Source organism: Vicugna pacos, chromosome 6 (assembly GCF_048564905.1).
Source record: "Vicugna pacos chromosome 6, VicPac4, whole genome shotgun sequence".
Taxonomy (NCBI): Eukaryota; Metazoa; Chordata; class Mammalia; order Artiodactyla; family Camelidae; genus Vicugna; species Vicugna pacos.
The window spans coordinates 92,644,871-92,667,848 of record NC_132992.1 but is presented as its reverse complement, the minus strand read 5'-3'; the positions used below and the strand labels follow the sequence as shown (position 1 = coordinate 92,667,848).

The following is a 22,978-nucleotide window of genomic DNA, read 5'->3' as shown; positions in this document are numbered from 1 at the left end:
AACGTCCAGAAAAGGCAAATTCAGAGACAGAAGCAGATCAGCAGCTGCCTGGAGTTAGGGGTGGGAGTGGGGGCTGATGGCAAATGGGCATAAGGGAACTTTTTGTGGGGGGTTGACGGAAACATCCTAGAACTGTATTATGGTAATGGTTGCATGTTTATTAAAATAATCAAATTTTCCCATTACAATGAGGGAATTTTACAGTAGGAAAATTATAACTCAATAAAACTCTTTAGAAAAGTCTATGATTTGGGAAAGAAAAATCTATTGATAAAGCTGAAGTTATATCAGAGGAATACATGGCTTGAAATTAAGTGAACTCTATTTAACTCAATAAATGAGGAAAAGAAAAAAAAGAAAACAGACTAAGTAACTAAGATAAAAGTAGAAATGAAACATATTGAGAACAAAATATCAAAAGAATAAATGAACTTATACGGAGACATTGCCACCAAAGGTATGGAAGACATTAAAGATTCATCAAAGAACATAACGTGATGGTACATGACCTACTCTACGCTGACCCAACGTGGAAGGAATCTGCAGACTTAGTCACTGAGCAAAGCACGAGGCCCAGCTGGGTTCTAAGTCAACCTTGTAACCCCGTCATGGACTGTAAGACGGCACGCTATTCCACATTTGACTTTTGCTAAAAATCCAGGTGCACCTTAAAATCTGTCATCAGATGGGAGCATGAGAGAGCAGCATAAAAACCTATAGACCACCTTCAGGAAGGACCACAGTTGCCAGTATCAGCGCATCTTAGAGTTTATAAAATGCAGGGGTACAAGAAAGGAAGACAACTACAGACCAGCTTCACATAGTGAGTATGGAAAAGAACTCGAATGAAAATTAATAAACTGAACCTGGCATGTATAAAAGTGTACTATACCACAACCATACTGAGGTTTACCCCAGCAATGCAAGGATAGCTCAAAGCCACAAGATCTATCAACACGGCACTTACTACAGCCACATCTTAAGGAGAAAAATCATGTGGCATCTGATAAAAGTCAGCAGCGGTGCCAACACGACACCAACCAGTCAGGGCGGTGCGGGTCAGAGCCGAGCAAAGGTGGTCCGTGCAGCGGCGACGGCCGAAGCCTCTCACCAGGATGGGAGAAGCCAGGGAGGCCTGCTCTCACCTTCTCACCTGTTTCGCTGGTCCTGGCTAACAGTGTAATAAAGTGAAAATAACCAGCGCATGCTGGTATAAATATTAGAAGAGTGATTAAAGTGTCTAATTATGGAGGACAGGACTATATACGCAGACTCTAGTGAAAAAGGTACTAAGGCTAACAAGGAAATTTGGTAACAGTGATAGAGTAAGAGAACATTAAAAAACCAACCGTTAGATTAGCAAGAACTACTTAGAAGCAGAAATGGAAAAAATATGACCGTGTCACAAGAGTGACAAAAACTATAAAGCACTTAGGAATAAATTTACTGCAAAGGTAAAGACTCCCAAGAATATCATAAAATCTTACAGAAAGGAAACAAGACCTAGAAAAATGGAGGCAATGTTTCCTCTTCCTAGATGGGAAAGGAGTATTAAAAAGATCAGTCTTCCCCAAATTAATAGGTCTTTAACATAATTCCAACTGATTCCCACTTTTTCTGGGCTAGCTGAAATTACCGAGTGTGCATCAGACGCTCTGATGCTTCAGAACAGCCGAGAGAGACGCACCAGCGATAGCAGCGAGGGCCGGCCCGACGGCGTGGAACCCCCCGGCTGTGCGGGTGTGCGACACAGAAGCCCCTCTCCGGCCAGGCAGATACGCAGGCTGGCCCTGCAGAACCCTCCCCCCGCTGGCACGGCACGAGGGATGGGCCTGCGCCACGAAGGCTCAGCGGCAGTTACCGGGAGCCTTTTCCATCCCAGACATTCATGTATTCGGGCCAGGCGCCCTCAGGGCACTGGGAGGAGTGACAGCAGGCAGGTGACCCTCTGCTCACTCACAGGTGGTCTCCCCGGGCGGGAAGGTGGGATGCTGGCGCCAGCAGAGCAGGCCCCTGGTTTGGCCTGACGCGGTACCCCTAGAACCCGGGGCAGGTGCTCCTCCCCGACAGTGAGAAGGTACGGACCACCTGGGAGGGGAAGACTCCTCAAACACAACTTGGTGTGCATGTTACCTACACATAAGCTAAACCAAACACAGGCCAGAAGCGAGCTCTGTTAAAGGCAGCGAGAGGAGAGCCTGGGGTCCTGAAGCCCTCATGCCTCCCCACGCCCGCTCTCCCAGCGGCGGACCGCGCCGGCTGGCACACTGGGCTCTGCCCCGCCGCGGGGAAGGCGCTGGAACACACCGCCCACACCTGCTCCGAGCTCACAAGTGATGAGAATTAACTGTAGAGACCTGCTGTCATGAATGTAAGGTGTGCAAGATGTCTGACGTTTCATTACACTCGTCTTACACTTTGGTAAACGTAAAGGTTTCCAGGGGTTCACATTTGATTCTGGGGTCCTTCCTCTTTTCCCCAGATACGGTTTTACGTACTTCAACCTCAAAACCTCCCAGTGGGACTGAACACCCTCAGGTGGAAAGGGGTGGCTGTGCTGTGTTGGGGGAAATCTGAAGCACAGAGCACTGCTCCCTGACTAATCTCAAACAGGAACCCTGGGTGGAGGCCACCCCCATAGACTCCTAAGCAGGAGGTCCATGAAAGACTGGTCACAGTCCTGGCTTCTCCGACCCCCGCGAACCCAAGAGGCTCTAACCGTGGTTTTCACAGTTGCTCTACCTGTAGTAACTTCCTTCTGAATTGTTAGAGCGCAGAGACAAAACGAGAGACTAGAATCATGTTAAGAGAAAGCCGGCTAGCGCAATTACAACTAACATAAGAAGATTTAAAAGTCTTTCCTCTGCTTTTTTTTTAAGTGTTTTATGCCTGTAATAGTCTCACGATTACATTTTTATCTTAAATAGCTCTGGAATTTGAAATATTAGTAGGGTAAGTTAGTGGCATTCAATCTAAAGAGAAACGCAACAAAGAAGAAAAAAGAAGCCAACAGAATTTAAATACAGTGAGATAAGAAGGTAGCAAACTATCGAAACATTACTCCTTCCCCCGAAAAGGGCAAACTTGAACTTTTAAAAGACAAATAATAAAATCACCTTTTAAAGACGGTAGTTTTTGAAGTTCTCTGTTATTGCTGGCGCTAAACCTGGAAGAACTTTGCCGTCTGTCTTTCTTCTCTGCAGGCTGAGGGACTGGCACTTTTATTTTACTAGATGCTGCAGACGGGGCAGCAACAAGGCTGTTTTTCCTGCTGGGAATCTGTTTCCAAAATGAAAACAAACACAAATGAATATGTCAAATGTCAATATATGGTATCTCATAGCACCATTAGAATAGGGAAAAATACGCATAAACACAAAAGTTGCACTCTGGGACAGTCTCGCTCATTCTACTGCGAACAACTTAATTCCTTGTAGTTGCTGGAGTCTGAGGCTACATCCCACTTCTAGTAGTGCTAGATTTCGACATATTTCACAGCTACACCTAATTTCCTATCTTCTTTCAAACCTTTGACTATATGGGCTGATGTGTATGTGATGACAGTGACCTTCCAGGGATGTTCACATCCTCATTCCTGGGAACTGTGGATGTGTTTCCTTACTTGGCAAAAGGGGCTTTGCAGGTGTGATGAAGCTAAGGATCCTGGGCTGTAAGGGGGTCCCCAGGTAATCACATGGGTCTTTGCAAGACAAGAGAAGGCAGTGAGGTGATGAAGCAGAGTCAGACACTGGAAGATGCTACGTGGCTGAAGCACAGAGCAAGGGGCCCTGTGCCACGAGTGCAGGTGGCCCCCGGAAGCTGGGGAAAGGCCAGGACACGGACATTCCTCTTGAGTCTCCAGGAGGAACCAGCCCGGCAGACACCTTAATTTCAGCCCCATTGCAGACTTCTGAGCCCCAGAAGTGTGAGGTAAGGAGTTTGCGCTCTCTCAAGCAGCTCAGCCTGTGGCCGCTTGCGCGGCGGCAGCAGGACGCCAGCACAGCTGGACGGCTGGTGAGTGACAGCTTCCCCTGAGCCTCAGGAGAGGCTTTTCTTTCCAGCCTCTCCCCCTGCCTTCGACCCCAGGTGCCCCAGCTGAAGAGTCTGACGTTTATCTGAAGGGACAGGAAGCCAAGGAGAGGGTTTGGGTAGGGCGATGACACAAAAAGTGAATTTTCCTCTTTAAAAGGCCCACAGGCTCAGGGTGGATGGCGACTGTGGGGGGAATGGAAGCCCGGGATGCACAGGAAGGCTTTCCTGGTTGTCCAGATGGGAGTGAAGATGTTCCCTTGGACCCCGGCAGGAAGACAGAGAATCAGATGGAGGATAGGACAGGGGGACTGGGGTGAGGGCGGACGGAGCCCACGGGTGGGAAGGGGAGCCTTGGAGCCCGGCCTCTGCAGAGGGTGGACAGTGGGATGAGTCATCTACACGGGAAGGAAGGAAGCTCAACTGAGAAAGCACTGAGCTGCAGTACCCGTGCGGCTATGCCACACACGGGAGACGAGGAGCATAAAGTCCCGCCTCTCCAGTCCCTCCACCCCTCCAGGACGGCTTTGTCTCTGCATCACGCTCCTAGCAACGGAAACTCTCTGTTTTCCTGGTCACTGTCTGTCCCATCCGGCCCTGCATGCAGTGAGACCAGTGAGTGGCCTGTCCCGTCTGTCCTTCAGCCCAGGACCCAGGGCTGGACAGGCGGCGTCCACACAGCTGGCACCCAGGGACCGTCAACCTATCGAATGGTTACTGACATCAAGGAATGAGTGAGTGAGGGCAGGCGGAGAGGAGGCAGGCGAGGGAGGAGAAGGGGGGATAGCCAGCGATGCAGGACAGGATGAAGGTGGGGTGGGGGATCACTCGGGCTGAGGGAACAGAGCCTCCCAGGGAGGAGAAGTGCCCACCCGTCTAATGCCATCAAGGGCAGGGCTCTGCTGGACTCGGCCTCGCGCAGGTCTGGAGGTGGGTGAGGCACAGGGAGGCCCTTGGACTGAGGACGAAGCAGGAAGACCCGGAGTATCCGTGACTCCTTGGGAAGAAAGGAGCATCGGGGGAAGAAGCAGGTGGACGTGGGCTCTCTGGCTGGTGGGAGACGAGGGGCCCAAACACGCTGAATGCTGACTGGGAGGCCACAGGGGAGGGAACTGGGCCCACCTGCAGGGACGACAAAGCAGAGGAAGAAAAGGATGGGTCTGACAGGCCAGGGCTGTGCATCCGATGGCCTCCGAGTATCTGTGGGAGGCAAGGCCTGAGGAACTGAGGGCCCAAAGGGGTCGTGGAGCAGAAGAGGAAAGTGAGGGGCCTGGAGAAATGGAGAAGCTCTGAAGACATCTTTCTCTCCAGCTCCAAACATCAGCGGCCACGGGGATGAGTAAGTTAGCACTCAAAGGGGGGCACTGCCCACACGGAACTCTCCAGATGTCCCCTGACAGTCCCTGTGACCCCTCAACCTACCCACAGCCAGCTGTCCCGAGCAGTGTCCAGGAGGGAAGCAGAGTGGGAGCAGCTGTGACCCTCCTCAGTCCCGCAGGGCACCCCAGGGCCCTGCTCTCCAGGCAAGGGAACCCAGGCTCGGAGCACAGGGCCATCCCCAGGATCGTGCAGCGAGTGGCGGGGCCGAACCTGGACCTTGCTGGGTTGCTGGACTTTAGACACCACCTCCCTCATCCACACCCGAGCAGTTCTCCTCTCCGGTGTCCTGCAGACCTCTCCCCTTCTGCGACCTTAAGAGGGATGGACCACACTACCATGACTGCATGCCGGAGACTCTGCGACACCAAGTGATGCGCTGCTTATGGACCCCGTTTCTGCATGCCTCTTGAGGTCTTTAAAAGAGCACTTCATCACAGTAGTGTGGTGCTGGCATGAGGACAGATATGTAGACACAAGGGAACAGACTGAGTGCCAAGACCACTCAACAGGAAAAGACAGTCTCTTAGACAACACGGTGCTCGGACAACTGGACAACCACATGCAGAAGTGTCAGGCTGGATTCCTACCTCACACGTTACAAAAGTCAGCTCACAACCTAAACACAAGAGCTAAAACCATAGAACTCTTAGAAGAACGCAGAGATAAATATTCATGACCTTGGATCTGACAATGGTTTTTTAGATATAACACCAGGAGCACAAGCAACAAAAGAAAAAAACCTAAGTTGGACTTCATAAAAATTGAAAACCTTTGTGCATCAAAGGACACTACTAAGAAAATGAAAAGACAATCCACAGAATGGAAGAAAATATTTGCAAGTTATACATCTGACAAGGGTCTAGGACCCAGAATATACAGGCAGAGCTCAGAGATATAGGAGATATTACAGGTTCTGCTCCAGACCACTGCAATGACACAGATACCACAATAAAGCGAGTCACGTGAATTATCTGGTTTCCCAGTGCACATAAAAGTTATGTTTACACTACACTGTAGTCTATTAAGTGTGGAACAGCATTACATTAAAAAATGCACATACCTTAATTAAAAAATACTGCTAAAATGCCAACCATCATCTGATAACAAGGTTGCCATAGCTCAACTTTTTAATAAAAAACACTATTGTGCAAAAGTATAACAGAGTGAAGCACAATAAATTGAGGTGTGCCTTGCTTGTGTTAAGAACTCCAGCAACAGAAAAACACTCATTTTAAAAAACGGGCAAAACACCTGAACAGACATTCCTCTGAAGACAAACGGCCAATGTGCACATGGAAAGAGGCTCACCATCTTTAGCCATTAGGGAAATGCAAATGAAACCCAGTGTCCTACTGCTTCACACCCACTGGGGTGGTTATAATTAAAAAAAAAAAGGAAAACAAGTGTTAGGGGGCATGTGGAGAAACGAAGACCCTCAGACACCGCTGGTGGGAATGCAAAAGGGCGCAGTTGCTGCGGAAAACAGCCTGGCGATTCCTCAGCAAGTTACACACAAAATTACCACACGACCCATCAAACCCACTCCCAGGTGTACACCCAAAGGAGCTGAACCAAAAACCTGTACACCAGTATTCAAAGCAGCACCACTCAAAATAACCAAAGATGGGAACAACCCACATGCCCATCAGATGATGAAACAAAATGCAGCAGATCCCAACAACGGGGTATGAAAAGGGAACGATGCACAGATATAAGACACCAGGCGGACCTTGAAAACACCTGCAAAATGAAAGCAACCAAACTGAAAAGACTATATATTATGTGACTCCGTCTGCATGAAATCACCAGAACAGGAAAATCCACAGGGAGAGATGGCGGATGAGTGGCTGCCGGGCCTGGGGTAGCGGGAAGTGAAAAGGGACAGCCTGATGTCAGGGGTTTCCCATTGGGGTGAGGAAAACGCTCTGGAACTCCGTGGTGGTGATGGCTGCACCACACTGTGAATGTACTAACGGTCACTAATGGCAAATTTTGTATCATGTACATTTTACTGCACATGAAAGTGTTTCATCTGTTCTTTTTCAGCTTGTTTAGGGAGAACTTCCCCACCCTCGCCCTGCTGTCCCAGGCAGAACCCGGAGTTTGTTCTCCTGTGACCCCACAGACCTCTAAACGGAGCCTGGCACCGGGATGGCGGGTCTCTCTCCAACACAAGACTGGGAGCATTTTGAAAGAGCTTGTCTTTTTAACCATGAACTTGGGTTCACATCAAGAATGGTGCCGGGCACGCAGTAAGGGAGGACCCAGTGCAGAACGACAAATCCAGGCCACAACTGCTTCAACTGGCTCCTGAAGGGCCCTGGCCCCTCCAGGCTGACTGTCCCTTCCAGGGCTGCCTGCGCTCTGGGACGGGAGGGTGGTAATGCTGGCCCAGTGGTGAGGGGCAAACGAGGGGCGTGCTCCCTGGTTTAGGGGTTTGGTGTTAACTCACAAAACAACAAACGGATTCTCTGTCTTGTGATTACAAGACATTTCTGTGAAGAAGAACGACACCATCTAGCTACTTGACTTGGGTAAGACCTCAGACAGACTTACGGCTTCCCTTTCTTGTCTCTCCTGGAATGGAGGCCCTGGGTGGTTTTGTTTTCATCTGTTTACTCAGCGAGGGGAGAGATGCCCCCAGGATTTCCTTCAGGCCTCTTTATTTCTGGCTCAGTGGTGGGAAGTGATCAAACTCAGAATCATTTGTCAAAAGTGCTGCCCTCTGCCTTCTACCTGCAGCCCCTGGAAGTCGGCAGCCCCTAGACATTTCAGAGTGAGTGTGTGCCCACCCCCAGCATCTGGAGGCTGCTGCATTTCCAGGTGGGAGCTGGGGCAGGGGTTCAGGATGATCTGAGACTCACTGAAACCCTGTCGGTGAAGCAGGTGCCGTGCTCTGCCCTTCCCAGGGCTGTGTGGGCTCTCGACGCGGGCCTGTCACCATGGGGCGCTGAGATCCTAGGGCCTTGGCAGTGGGGTCTGGGAGGGCTGGGAGGGGGAGTCTGGAGCCCGTGTCAGGTGCCAGGGTGTGGAGCAGCCCCCCACAGGAAGGTGCAGAGAAGAGGCCCCCAGCTCTTCCATGGCAGCCGTGACCATGGCTGCACCCTGGAAGGTAGACAGAGCAAGACTGCTCAGCCTCCCGAACCCTCGGCGGCTTCCAACATGCAGTGCGACGAGCCTGAAAGTCCCTGTGCCCGGCGGTACCCCAGACCCCAACCTCCTGCCGAGCGACACCGCACCCCCACAAGCCCAGAGCGGAAAACAAATCTGGACAGCAGACATATGGGTGCTTGTTAGAGTCTCTGTGTTTTGAGATATTTCATTCAAACAACAAAACAGGTAACTGGACTTGTGACCAAGCCTCTCTCCTAGAAGTTCTCCCACGTGAGGGACCACAGGAAACACGCGCCTCCTTCCCTCCACCCGAACACTGTGGTTCTGGACGCTCACAGCTAGAGGCACGCCGTCTGTGCTCAGCTGGGCAGGGCCAATCGCTGGTCTCTCAGCAGTTTCAAGACGGTGAATGGGGTCAATAAAAGGAATATCTCCTTCCCAGAGCACAGCCACTGCCGATTTCAGAGAAGAGCCCAGAGATCCACAGGACAGCAAAAGTGCCCAGTCTCTGGCCAAAGGGCTTCTCTCAGTACTGATTCTGATTTGGGTTCCACTAAGCCAGGGGTCTGCAAGTTAAGGCCCACGGGCCAAATCTGGCCCCCTGCCCGTTTCTACAAATAAAGTTTTACTGGAACACAGCCAGGCCCATAGACATCCTGTCTACGGCTCCTCACTTGCTACAACAGCAGAATTGAGCAGTTGCGACAGAGACCATATGGTCCCCAAATCCTAAAATATTTACTAACTACCCGTCACAGAAAAAGTTTCCCCTGTCCTAGGGCCATCAATCCCTGGCTAAGAAGTGAAAATAAAGGAAGAACAGAAGAGATTTTCCGGATCGCGGTCAGCCATGCACTCACATTATCAGCAAAACTCCTGAGCCTCCATTACAAGCGACGGTGAAGGATGGGAAAGTCACACCCTCCAGTCACAATGAGCGCCACCGGGAGTCGCTGGTGCACCTGGAGACAAGAGTGTTCAACAGACGTCTCCAGAGTGGAAAGCAGACAGAGGGGTGGGGCCCACGGAGCAAGACAGAGGCCACCTCCATCTGGAAACCACAAAGGGGGGGAGGCTGGAGGGAGAGGGCAGGTGGCCTCCTTCCACTGGGTCCCCAGGAGGCCCAGGACTAGGAAACTCTGGGTACAGTGGCAGCAGGAGAAAGATATGCGGCTGAAAAGGAGATTAGCTTTTGGTCTGAACACTGACCTGTCCACAGCCACTGACGGTGTCTGCGTAACGCCGGGGAACCAGGTGTCTGAGGGAAGAAAAGTATGCTCCAAAGAAACCAGACTGGGAAAAACCAAGGTGGCGAGTGCTGGAGCCGGCCCTCAGAGCAAAGCCGGCTGCATTCTGGCCTTTAGGGGTCGGCAGCCTCAAGGGCCAGCTCTCAGCGCAGGCCTGAAAAGCAAGCGTGGGCTGACAAGCGCACCGGGAGCAGGCCCGCGGGCACGGGCGCGTCCAGGAGAGCCTCCCGCGGAGCCTGTCTCCCTACTCGCAGGCCCTGTACTTGAGTCAGATCGTCTCACTTCCCTGCTTCCATCATCCTGAGAGTGAAAATCCCCAACCCTGCTGATGGCGGCTGAGACCCCGCTGGGCCTGGCCCCCAAGCATCTCTCCAACTTCATCCCTCCGACTCGACACGCTTCACTTCCCTCCAGCCAAATGGCCTTCTGTCTGGAGGACACACCAAGCTCACACCTGACTCAGGGCCTCTGCGCTAGCAACCTCCTGGTCTCCGGCATGGGGGCTGCCAGAGCTGGGCTTGCCTCACCAGGGGTGTCTGGAAACGTGTGAGTCCAGTTCTGGTGTGACAAAGAGCCCCAGGGCCACTCCTCTGCCGTGTCTGAGACGATCTCACACCAATGCTCCCAGGGCCCCTTAGAAACACGAGTGCACGCAGCACTCACAGAAAGCACAGCGCACACGAGCAGGGGCCCCGCCGTGTCCCGGGCGGCGGTCAGCACACAGCCAGGTGCCCACGAGCGCGTGAACTTGCGGCAGGGAGGCCGGCAGCGTGCAAGAGAGTGGCCAAGATAAACGGAGGAAGGCGACCCAGGACAGACAAAGTCCATGGCCAGAGCAGAAAGGCCTCCTCCTCCAGACCCGTCCTCCCTGGAATGCTGGTGCTGCCTCCCCTGGGTCTGGGCTACGGGGCACATCAGAGCAGCCCCGGGAGGTCTGTCCCAGGGTGCAGGGCTGAGAGGGGCCAGGTAAAGAGGGAAACACAGACTTTTGAACTGTTTCATTTTTTAACTATGTACGTTTTGATCTCCCCCAAAATAAACATAAAATGTCTAAAAAGAAAGACAGGAGGGACATGAGGTTGCTGCGTCCCTGGAGCCTCTCTGGGCCCACTCCTAGGGGGTGGCGTGGCCTCGTCTGTTCTGGGCGTGGGTCTGCAGGAATTGGGCAGGTCTGGGAACAAGTGGTCACTGGGGCCTCCTCCCACCTCACCAATGAATTCCCTTTTCTTCTCACCTTCCTCTTTTCCCTAATTTTACCCACTTCCTTCTTTTTGTGCCAGTCTATATGTCTTCTTTCCCCTTCAATTTAATCTGAAGTTTGATATTTCATATTAAGAAGAGTGATAGCTAACGAAGTTAAGTTAAATGCACTCACGTTAGAATTATTTTGAAAAACACTGCCAGGGTCCAAGGCAGCCTGTCCAACAGAATTTTTCTAAGAAACGGGAGATCCTCTCTAGCTGCTGTCCAATGCGGCTACTGAGCACTTGAAATGTGGAACTGAATTCCTCAACCCAACTTAATTTTCATTCATTTAAACTCAAATAGCCACCTGTGGCTAATGGCTAGCATCTGGGACAGCGCAGGTCCGGCTCAGGGCTGCCAGGTACTTAGATACTCCCGCTGGGAGAAGCTGCTTTGGGTCGGAGCTGACACCCCTTTGCAGCCCTGCTAAATCTCACCTCTAAAAACACGGATGGTGAAGGAAAATGCAAAGTCCTCAAACTAATAAAGCTTTGTCTCTCCCCCATGGAGAGTGGACCTTCTCGCCTGCTCTCTCACTCCCCCAGGTGGAGAGAACTAGGAAGACACGGTGGCTGGGGCCCGGGAAGCAGCACTTCCCCGCAGCGGCTGTTCTCAGATCTGACCAAGAAGCAGCCCCCCGACCCCGAAGCCTGTGCCCACCACAGTGTCCAGCCAGAAAGAGCAGGGCCATCACCACAGGGCTGGCCAAACCAGAGCACCAGCCCTGACCCTGGCAGGTACCCAGGATCTAAGGAAATACTGAAGACTGTTTATAGCTGCGATCTTTCTGAGGAGGCCTTTCCCTATGACTCAGGAAAGCACCCCCATGGTGGACGTGGGTGATGGATGTGGCTGCGGGCTGGCTGGCCCAGCTCGCCGCACGCAGGAGGCCCCGTCACTGGGCTGGCTCTGGGCCTGCACTCACTCCGCACCTGCGGTACCACGGGGACTCTCTGCTGCCTTCGTGAACTGGCAACACTTTAGATTATTGCACATAAGCCGCCTGAAGAGGTCTCTCTAGAATTACACACCGCGAAATGGAGCTTTTTTTTAGGAGGGAGAGGAAGCTGACTGATCTTATTTGCTGGCTTTACCCACAACACACCCCCACGTCCAGCATGCATTCGAGAGCCCCATAATTTAACGTGACCCTCTGTTTGCTTAGATGCTTTAGAATATCTGTCTCTTCCCCCGCAGCTCCCAGGGCTCTGCATAAGGACCTGTGAGAGCCGAGAACCTGGTCCACGTTGTCCCACCTGCACCGCAGGGATGGGGACGGCTGAACAGGGCCAAGTTACTCCCAAGTCCCCTGCGTGTCCAGAAGCAAAAGGGGTGACACTTCACAAACAACACAAAAAGGTGCTCAAGTGTAAGGACAACACAAAAAGATGCTCAACAAGTAAGGTGGGCTGAACGCCTGGAGGCAGAACCACGGACACGGAGGAACCTTGGACAGGAGGGGCCGACCGCAAATTACACTCGGATTGTGACTGCACAGAGTGCCAGCACCCTGACCTCCGTGCTGCCCGAGGGTCAGCCGTACTCTGCTTCAAGTTTCCCAAGGGGAGGGTGTAGCTCAGAGCAGAGTGCATGCCTGGCATGCCCAAGGTCCTGGGTTCAGTCCCCACTACCTCTATCAAAGATAAATACAGAAACCTAACTACCTCCCCCTGGCCCCCCACCAAAACAATTTTAAATGTTTTTAAAAAAGTTTTTCAAATGTTGAAAAAAAAACTATCACAAAACGTTAGAGAAAGACATAAGGCTATCATCTTCTGCTTTAGTGTAATGCTATTTATTTGAAATAAATTATACTGAATGAAATTCTGCATTAAAATTCTCTTAGAGGATCAGAGAGGCAATAAAATAAGCCTCTTAGCAAAGAGAGATTTTTTTTTTCTTTCGAGTTGACAGTATCAGGAAAACCAGCAAGCTGACTGGTTTGGAGCTCTGCTCCTTGCTGGGCACTTTAAAAATCCAACAACTACTGCCTCTCGACTCCAGGCCCTAACGTACACGGCAAGTGCAAAGAGGGGTCAGGCTGAGGTGCTGTCCTCAGGTGCCTTCCAGCTCAGGAGGTGAGCCACAGGTAAGTGAAGGTATTCTAAGGAGTTGGAAGAGCAAGTCATCACTATTAAATTTAAAAGATGGTAAAAAAAATATATATGTTCCAAGATGGTGAGAAAAAGCTTCCCGTAAGTTTCAGAATAAATCAACTCGAGTTGGAGTTAAACAGATGAAATGATTCGGAGAAGCAGGAGAGGATGGAGAGTGTTCCACAATGGTTCTCAAAGTGGGGTCCCTCAGGCACCTTCTGGGTCTATTGTTTTATTTATTGATTGATTATGTATTATTTATTTACTTATTGCTATACTAAGACACACACTGCCTTTATAACCATCATTATGATGATTTTTCACAGGCTACCAGACGTGATATAAAAAAAGGGACTGAATGCGGGCACGGACTCTGCTGCTGGGCCAGATGTTGAAGAGATTTGAAAAAACATAGACCTATGCCATTTTTCTCAGTGAATTTTTGTAAATAGTTATTTCTCACAAAAACAATCTATTTATGTGAACACATAATGGGTGTGTTATTATTAGATGATTTAACGAATATTTAAAATTTTCAATTTTAGCTTCTAACATGGAAAATACCACAGAGCTAGAGTCCACCTAAATGAAAGCCCTCTGAGACCCAGGACCTTCTCAGAGCGCAGAGCAGTGCTGATGTCCCTTCTGTTCTAAAGGGACCACTTTGCTCACAACGTGTGCAGGTGTGATTTGCGAGCAGACACAACTGCTTTGTGGAGGGTCTTTCTAGAGCAGCGGTCACTCTGCCCTCCAGGAGACACTGGGTGGCGCCAAGGCACTTGTGGTTGTCACCCACTGGTGGGGAAGGCCAAGGATGCGGGGAACCCAAGGCAGCCCCACAGCGGGCACATGGCTCCACACGTCCCCGGTGCCGAGGGTGGGCTGCCCGCTCAGGGTAGTGGGTCTCAGGTGGGAGGCACTCAGGATCTATCGGGCATCAAGCCTGTAACAGGACAGGACTGGGCGCCGGCGAGGGGGCAGCTCAGAACAACCACCTGCCACCTCACTCCCCCACCCGGAGGGCAGTGAACTCAGGGCACCTCCTAAGCTCAAGACCCTTCTCTTTGCAGAGCCTCCATCCTTCCTAAATTTACACTGGGGCTCTAAGCAAAGACAACGCACTGTGACTGGGAAGAATGGCAGTTAAAAGAAGGAAATTCCATTTCCTACATAACAATTACACATGAATTTCAAAAAAGTTTTAAGTGCTATTCCTCTGAGTCCTCTCTGAGTTTCACTGAGTCCAGTTTAGGGTTGCACTGGAAAAAGTTGAGAAGAGAGTGATGACAGTGTGGCACGGGAGGCCCCAGGGGAAGGGTTCAGCCTACAGACAGCAGCTTTGCTGTTTCGGGGAGGGGAATCGGGGACTCTCTCCTCAGAAGGGGACAATCATGGCTGCCTCTCCAGAAAACAGGCACCAACAAAACCACTGCCACTGTCCTCCTCCAACTTACTCAGGTGAAAACTCCGCTATAGTCAAGTGACTAGAAGGCCAAAATTTTTTCCTGAAAAGGTAACTTTTATAAAAACATGTGAGGGGTGTTATTGTTATTATTAGATGAATTAATAAATATTTCCAAAATTTCAGTTTTACTTTCTAAAACACGACTCCACCACCTACACCTCTGGGACCACAGCAAGCCTGGCTCTCCGTCTCCGGAACCCCGGGGGAAGGGGCAGGGGAAAGTAAAGGGACAGATTATCAAGAGAAAGAAAAGTTATTACTAAAGGTGGATGGTGTCAAAATCAGCCGAGTTGGAGAGAGGTTGATCAGCTTTCCTTTCAGCAACAGATGTTACGTAAGAGTTGCTGTAGGGACTTTCAAACAAAACTACACTGAAGCAGGAGAAGTAAGACACACAACTGGAGAACAACACTCCAACAGCCTTTAATGTGCTTAAAACAAAAAACTGCTTTAGACAAAGCATTAGCACTTTTAAAAACATAACTGTGGACACAGTACACAAATTAAAACAACAATAACAAAAAACACGACGGCATGTCCGACCCTCCAAAACGGACTTCAGGAATCACTGAGCGATGTACTAAGGTTCTAAATGTTCACCCAATGAGCCCAGCTATGTTTCTACAGAGTTGCACGTCGCACGGAGAACAGCTGCTCAGAGATGTGACCACCTCCACAGTTCTCTCACTTCCAGTTACCATGAGCCCATCGGCAGCCTCACTCCTTAAAATGTGCTATGAAATAAATCAGCAGAAGTACTGGGTGGAAACCCGGATTCCCAGGACACTTGTGGATAAGCAAGTCAAATTTAAACATTCCATTTGAAAGAGAAGAGAAGAAAAGAAAGATGTATTAATGCACATTGTTCAAGAAGCAGAAATTTCTGCTAAAAGACGAAAGCTGCATGACAGCAGTTTGACTCTGGTAATATTCTGCTATGTGGAAGGGTACACCCTGCCATCCACCTTGCAAGGAAAGCTCCTTCCAAGGGGGATCGCGCCTAATCTATTCCATATAGTCAAAAATGGCCAAATTCGAAACTCCCTGGGTCATTGCAGAGATGCGGGAACAGGGCCACAGAAGTTAGGGGCCATCGTGCAGGGCAATCAGGGGTCAGCATTTTATTAGCCACCCGCCTGGCTGGAGCACTTTCCCCCTAATCACTCTATCCGCTACTGCAGGGCTTCATCCTCTTGCTAAAAACCCATGCCATCAAACGTTCCCTTGTTCTAGCCACAAAGTGGTCTGCAACATGGGCCACCTGCTCTGTTGTCTTCCATGAGGCCAGATTATTGCCGAGCAGGACTTTTGTACAAGGACTTCCCCACATGTGAAGTGGTGTATGAAGTCAAGGGCAGGCCAGGTTCTTTAAGGTTTTCTCTGCTGGGAATACTCCCCAAACCTGGCTGCTCGGCCCTGGACAAGCACCTGCTCAGCCCCTCTCTCAGGCCCCAGATGTGCTGTCTTCACACAGGTGCCTCCCCAGTGTCACCTAAGCCGATGCTGTCTGGGATGGTGACGTGACATCAGAAAGGTCTGAAAAGCAGCAGGTGAACTGCAGACCTACTTGAAAGGTTCAGGTGAACACATTCAAGTTTGGAGTGATGTCGGCAGACAGGTGAGGAGGAGAGTGGGCCTAGTGGTTTAGTTCACTTGCCTGACTCAAGCGTGTTCGGTGAGTGAGTGGGACTAGAAGTGAAGAAGGGAGAGGAAGACCAAGGGGAGAGAGACAACAATGGAGAAGCAAGGATGAACTCAAAGTTCAGAGGGATGGAGTGTCTTGATCTGTGCTCCTGCAAAATGATTCACACAGAGACCTACCAAGTGCCATGCTTAATATGCCATGTTGCCCCTGGGACCCTTAGGAGGAAGGGGTAAGGGGCCCAACATGTCAGTGGTAATTTCAAGCTCCGTAGCTCCAGCTTCTAGACAGTAACACTAGAATAAACACAGAAAGACAAGCGGGGCGTCACACTCAGACGCTGCAGGCCACCCCTCAAGAGTCTTAAGCAACTGACAGTCTAAGACCCCAATCCACCTGAAACACACATTTTCTCATTAGTGGCTGTGGTATCTTTAGAGCTGACAGATTTTTTTCAGTTCAAACGTAACATTACCCATCCTTACAGCCAGGTTCTTGCCCCTAAAACAGGAATAAACGAACCATACACCTTAATTTTGTTGTGTGTGTGACACTAACGGTGAGAGGCTGGGGGCACACTGGGAAGTCTTAGCAGTTTTAAGGAAAGATCAATAAACCAAAAAAAAAAAAAAAAAAGAAAAGGTACACATTTGCACAGTGACTAAATTTCATTTAAATCAATTTAGTCAAAAGAGTGACACAGAAGTAAGCAAATCAACTGCAAGATGCCACAGTAAATCTTGATTGTCTGCTACAAAGAAAGGGCAGGGCAAGGCTGGCACAAAAGTATTCATATTTAAGGAACCTTTCGGATTTCTGCTTTTTGCTTTGGGGAGGGCAACAGATTTGCTGGAATAAACCACCTGCTGAAGAGGAGGGAGGCTTAGAATGTACCAAATGATAAGGAAAAGATAACCTGGGGCTAAAAAAATAATCAGGCTACTGCAGATAATGGCCTTTAAACTTATTTCCCAGATGAAACTGAATGAACTCTATTCTAATTTGGCTTACAGGAAAAGGTCTGACACTTGCAAATTACTGTCATCTGTGATAAGACCAGGGACCTCAATGATCCAGCTATGGAGAACTACAACACCGAATCCAGCAGTTTCTCTGCCACCATCAATTTGATAAAGGGCCTATTAGCTCTGCCTAGGTCCATGCAGCTCCTGGACCCTTAGCCCGAGATGCTCCAGGTCAAGAACTAGGCACAAGGGACAAAAGGCAGAGTCTAGTCCTGGCTCTACAAATGCTCTCAAAACACAATGCCTCCAGGTAGACACAACCCTCATGGAGCATTCCAGCTGTTCCTTGGTGAACCCAAATCAAGAAGCAAAAGAAGTCAGAACTGGCCAATGCACACAGAGGGGGAAAAAGGTGAAAGAGGCTAGAAGATTGCATAAAAATACCAAAACTAGATAAACCAAAATCTACCAACACTATGGGGGAAGAGTCTTAGGTGATCAGACATCAACAGAGAAAAGGAGCCAGCGCAGGGTACCAGCAGCAAAGGCTGCGCCCAGGAAAGCAAGGGTGATCGGAGGAGGGCGATGCAGACGGACCTGGCAGCCTGCAAAAGAAGGGGGAGGTGGGAAAGCGAAAAGGAACTTGAACAACTCACTCCAGTTAGAGAGAGCCTGTGAAACCAGTCTTCACAGGAGGGCTGCTAGATTTAAGGGGCGGGATGGGGGTGGGGCTGGGGAGAGGGATGATGTACTCTAAAAATACCAGCTGCCCAGACAGGCACAACTCTTGCGAAAACATTCATATTGCCCCAAAGATGAATAATGAACACCTAAAGAAGTAAAATGGAGAGTTACACAAGACACTAGGGGAAAAAAATCTCATAGAGAGAAACATTTTAGAAGACCGCAGGTTTTCTCACCCTCCATTAAAAGGGATTCATGAAGGGGAGGGTGTAGCTCAAGTAGGAGAGCGCATGCTTAGCGTGCACAAAGTCCTGGGTTCAATCCCCAGTAGTACCCCCTCTAAAAATAAACCTAATTACCTCCCCCAGCACCTCCCTCCCCCCCAAAATTAAAAGGTGTTCATGAAAAAATGGAAAGTGAATATTTAGTAAGAGTTACCTCTGATTCTATTATGTCTTGTCCTTCTTTTGAACTTTTCCCACTTTTCCCTGCTTTGGGTGATTCCTGGGAAAGATCAAGCACAATCAAATAGGCTTCTCAATTTTTGACTGCTAAACATCAGATAAACCAAAATGCAGTTTTTAAATTACGGATACAATTTAACCATGACTTTTGACAGTCGTAATCAATACCATTAAAAAATTCTACATCACATTGTTTAGTTAAAGGAACAATATTGTGATGTGACGCCCCACCCACCCGATTCAGAACCTCCTTGTTTTCTTCGTCTGCATTATTTGACGTTGAAAACTTTAAGCAGAAACAGGTACACCCACATTTATACAGCGCTCTTGGCATTTCGAAAGATCCACATACGTGCCTTTTTTCCTTCCCATCCTAAACCCTGTGAGAGAGGATTTCTGGGGAGGTTCTAAGACGCTACAGAGCTCCACCTGAAGCAAAAAATACCGTCCCCCCCCCAATGCAAACGCAGCGCACTCAGCCATCGCCGCCGCCGCCACCCAGAATAACAATACTATTTCAGAGCCCCAGAACGTCCTTCTGGGGAGCAGACAATTCTACCTAAGCATTTAGCGGCGGTCCATTTGCCCCCTTTCTCCCCGGCCGGGGGGTCCCTGCTAGGGTGTGCACCCCGCGTCCCAAGCCCCTGCCCAGGCATCTGTGAGGCTGGGTCAACCACCTCCGTGGCCCCACCTGCCCCCTCACGCCCACCGCGCGCTGCCCGGGGGCGGGCGCCCACTCCGCCCCCTAACCCCGCCCCGGCCGTCAGGACCCGGGTCCCGGCCGGGGCACCGCGGCCCCGGAGCGACCCGCCGCCCCCGCCCACCCCGGGAGCTGGCAGGGAGCGCCCCCGCGCCCGCGAGACCCCGGAGCCCCGCCGAGCCCCGCTCCCGGGCAGTTTCCCGCCGCCCTCCGCGCGGCCCCTTCCCTCCCCGCCCAGCCCGTCCGGCGGCCGGGCCCCGACTCACTTTCTCCTTCTTGTTTTTATTCGGCATGGCTGGTGCGGGCCGCCGCCGCCGCCGCCCCCACCGCCCGCCCCCCGCAGCAGCAGCGCCCCCGCCCCGGCCGTCGCGCCCCCCCGGCCGCCACCGCTGCCGCCGCCGCCGCCGCCCGGGGACTGAGTCGTTCGCTCGCTCGCGCTTCCCCTTTTCCAGGCTCCCTGAGGCTGCGGCAGCCGCGGCGCCGGCGGCGGCGGCGGCGGCGGCAGCGGCAGCGGCAGCGGCGGTCTCTCCGCCCCTCCCCCGGCCCGCCCCGGCCCGCCCCTCCCCCAGCCCTCGACCCCGCCCCGTCATAGCCCCGCCCCGCCCCGCTCTGGCCCCGCCCCACCGCCCCCAGACGCCCCGCCATTGGCCGAGGCGTCCTCACGTGCCCTAACGCTCCCCTGCACCCCAGTCCCTGCGCGCGGCCTAGTTCCACCGCGCCGCGTTCCGGCTCGAGTCCGTCTCAGGCTGGGCAGAGGCGGCGGCAGCGGCGGAGGCGGCAGCAGCGGCGAGGCACCGGCCGGGGGAGACGAGCCGAGTCTGGGGAGCGAGAGTGGGGCTGAGCCTAAGGCGACAGGCCGGTGACCGCTGTGGAGGTTCGGGACGAAGAGAGCAGGGGGCAAGTGAGGCGTGGAAAAGGCACGTCTGAATCGGATGGCAACAACTGCAGCCGGCGGGGCGCGGCCCAGCGCGAACGGCAGCCTCTGGCCTTGTCCCCTCGCCGCCGCGGCACTTGCCGACTTCTGAGGCGGTGGTGGCGGCTGACGGGGCCCGGGAGCCGAGCAAGCAGCGGTTTCGCGCGTCCTTGCTAGGCCTCGCCCACTGGGGAAGTCGCCCCGCCTCCTCCCGCGTCGGCACCGCCCACCGAGGCCCGCCCCGCCTCCTCCCGCCCCGCAGATCAGGCTCCAGCTACGCCAATGGGATTTTGTTTTATTCTTTAATTTGGTTTGATCATAAGCATATGAGGGATCCGCTGCATTATGCCCAGGAGTCACGTGATTTCTTTCCCCTCTCTAGTAGCTCTGGGGAGATTATTGAAGGGAAGTATTTCAAGGGAAGAAAACTTTTTGATATACTACTTCCAGTCTTGCTATTGCAGAAATGCATTAGGTATTAAGATTAGATGTGAGCGAATTTCAGGTGTGGGAAGTATTGCTTCTCTTAGGCCGCGGTTTTCACTCTTGAAAGTTTCCTGGCAAAGCATTTTCGATTTTTCTGTGCTGCTCTGCTAAAAGCTAAAAGACGAGAAGAAGAAAAAAAAGATCTAAAGTGAGGTGTATCGTGGGAGGTCCTGAAAGTAAGTTCTGCCTGCAGGTGTCTGAATGTGCGCCTTTAGATGAGTATCTGCAGGTAAACTGCACAGCCTCAGCTATTTGTGCAGAAGAAATGGTTTTTGATTAGTCTTTTGAGTGGGTTGATAGTTTCTCCAAAACAGTTTTTTAGAAAACCGTGGGAGGAGGGTAGAGCAATGCTTCTAGGCAATAAGTTTTCATTTTGCAAATAAAATATCTGCTGACAATTTAATAAACCCAGTATCAACCTATATCAAAAGGGATAATTTTCAAACTATTAGTTTACGGCCAAGGAATTCTAAGGGGGCTGAGGAGCTCCCCCAAGAAGAGTCTCTGCCGCCAATATCCTTATATCATAGCCCTTAATGCAGTGCTGTGCATCGTTCATTCATTCAACTTTTATTGGACGCCCACTGTGTGCAAAGCATGGTGCAAGGAATTCCATGGTGAACAAGGCACTATCCTTGTCTGCAAGCATTCCACATCCTTGGGGTGGAGACAGAAGAAAGTCAGCAATCAGAAGACGTGACATACGACACAAGTCTGTGAGGACTGGGGTGAGAGTGGTCTGGCTTGGGAGCATGAAAGAACATGGGAGTATTTTGTTATGGCCGGAACTTTGTTCCTTCACTCTCCAATCTTAATTGGAAGAACAAAGTCTTCCAATTAAGACTCCTAGGCTTTGGCGGGGAATTGGCTTTCTTTTTGAATGAATGCAATTCAAGGTCACTGAAGGATATTACACTGGGGAGTGACTTGCTCACATTTGTGCTTTTGAAGACATCCGTGGCAGGAATGTCGGGGGAGAGGAGCAACCAGCATCTAACTGTGGTCCAATGTGTGGCAGTAACAGGAGGAAGGATCACAGATACTCAGGAGGCTGACTTGCTCCTTGTGGGAGGGAGCCAGCATTGGAGATAAGAGGCTCATGCCCGTGTTTGTATTTGGGACAACATCGTGATGAGGGACACGAGTGGAGCGTGAGCTTTTGAGGGAATGTGATTTCAGTCGTGGGACATGTCAAGTTGAGCTGCATCTGCTACCTACCAGTCAAGGTGTCTTATCTGGCAAACAGAAATGCAGATCTGATGCTCAGAGGGTCAGTGCATGTCTGGGAAGGTATTTATCAGCTCAGTTTGACTTTAAGGGAAAGTCTAGGATAAGATACCAGAAAAGCTGCCTCATTACTACCCAATGACCTTGAAACCGTAGTAACCAGAGAAATTGGAATCAACACTGTCGCCTGGCACATGTGTTCCTCAATGGCCATTGAACTGGTTTTCATTTGCCCACATTGAAGAGGGCTATCCCAGATCCAGTGTTAACCAGCAGTTGGTTACAGAATGTTCACATGGGACCTTGGGTACTGAGCAGTGTCCTGGCTGCTACAGCATTTACAGGAACGCTAAGGTACATGTAGCTTCTGCTCACAGAAGAAGGGATTCAAAGTAGACTGTCAATGGGATATAGAGATCGTGTGTGTGTGTGCTCATACTCAGATGTGTGTGTGTGTTGTAAGTGTGTGCACACGTGCCTGAGGGTTACCTCTTCTGAGATGCCCCACCTTTCTTCCATGTTCATATAGGCCCTACCCGTGTTACACACAGCGCCTTCTCTTCAGACCCCCACCTTCTGGAGCACTTCTCTGAGATGGCCCATAGTAACTGAGAATTGCTTTTTCTACTTCTGGCTTCTCTGTACAATGGATTGCTTCACTTGTGCCCCTGAGGTCTCTCTGAGGCTCAGAGAGGTCCCAGAGGACATAGGTCTTTGGCTGCACTGCAGTCACCAGCCACAGGGGCACAGAGTCCTGCAGCCTCACTCACTCTGGGGTGTAGGTGGTGCAGATTAGCAGGGCAGAGAGAAGGTGGCCCTCGACCTGGAATTGGCCATCTACCCTCAGAAGCTCTGCTTACTCACTTGTCTTGGAAGGTGTCCGTGATGGGGGCCCCGCCCTCACCAGGTCCTCTTGAGGCTGGTCCCAAGTTGGTCCTGCCTGCCAGGCTGCAGCTTTGACCTCCCTGACCCAGAGCCCCATCTCCTGACTCTCTGGACATTAGCCTGAGTTTCTGCATGTCCGTCTTGCCCTCTGGGCTCCTGGATGTTGAGGCGGTGCTGCGCACTTGGAGTTTGGCTGAGCTTCCTAGGGTTGTGAGCACGTCGTAGGCCTTCTGTGTTTCCCAGTGCCTCGTGCTTGTGGAAGAGACGGATTGCCCTGCTTCTGTGGTTTGGCTGCCATCTCAGACTGTTCCACGGTCTCCTGCTGCCTCTCTCTGGCTGTTGTCTCCCCCTCAGCCTGGGGTATGCCTATCAGCTCCCGCTCCTCACCTCTCTGGCGAAGGACTGCCCATGGCCTGGCCCGGACTGGAAGTAATGT

The 22,978-nt window shown here is 51.3% G+C and overlaps 1 protein-coding gene across 6 annotated transcripts in view; it reads right to left on the bottom strand.

Annotated features, from left to right (window-relative positions):
• The window catches only part of PPP2R5C (protein phosphatase 2 regulatory subunit B'gamma), a 121,610-nt gene extending 102,062 nt beyond the window's left edge, over positions 1-19,548 (bottom strand). For 3 of the 6 annotated variants that reach the window (XR_012073819.1, XM_072963719.1, XM_072963721.1), the window contains exons 1-3: positions 19,298-19,548; positions 18,306-18,371; positions 3,117-3,279 (exon numbers count right to left, since the gene is read on the bottom strand). Coding sequence is in view for 3 of the 6 variants with exons in the window: in XM_072963719.1 (XP_072819820.1) it covers positions 3,117-3,279; positions 18,306-18,371; positions 19,298-19,324 (256 nt within the window). In the remaining 3 variants the exon portion in view is untranslated. Of the gene's footprint in view, positions 1-3,116; positions 3,280-18,305; positions 18,372-19,297 lie in introns of those variants that run through there. The other 3 variants (XM_072963720.1, XM_072963725.1, XM_006209059.4) reach the window with 3 other exon arrangements.
• Positions 19,549-22,978: the final 3,430 nt, after the last annotated feature.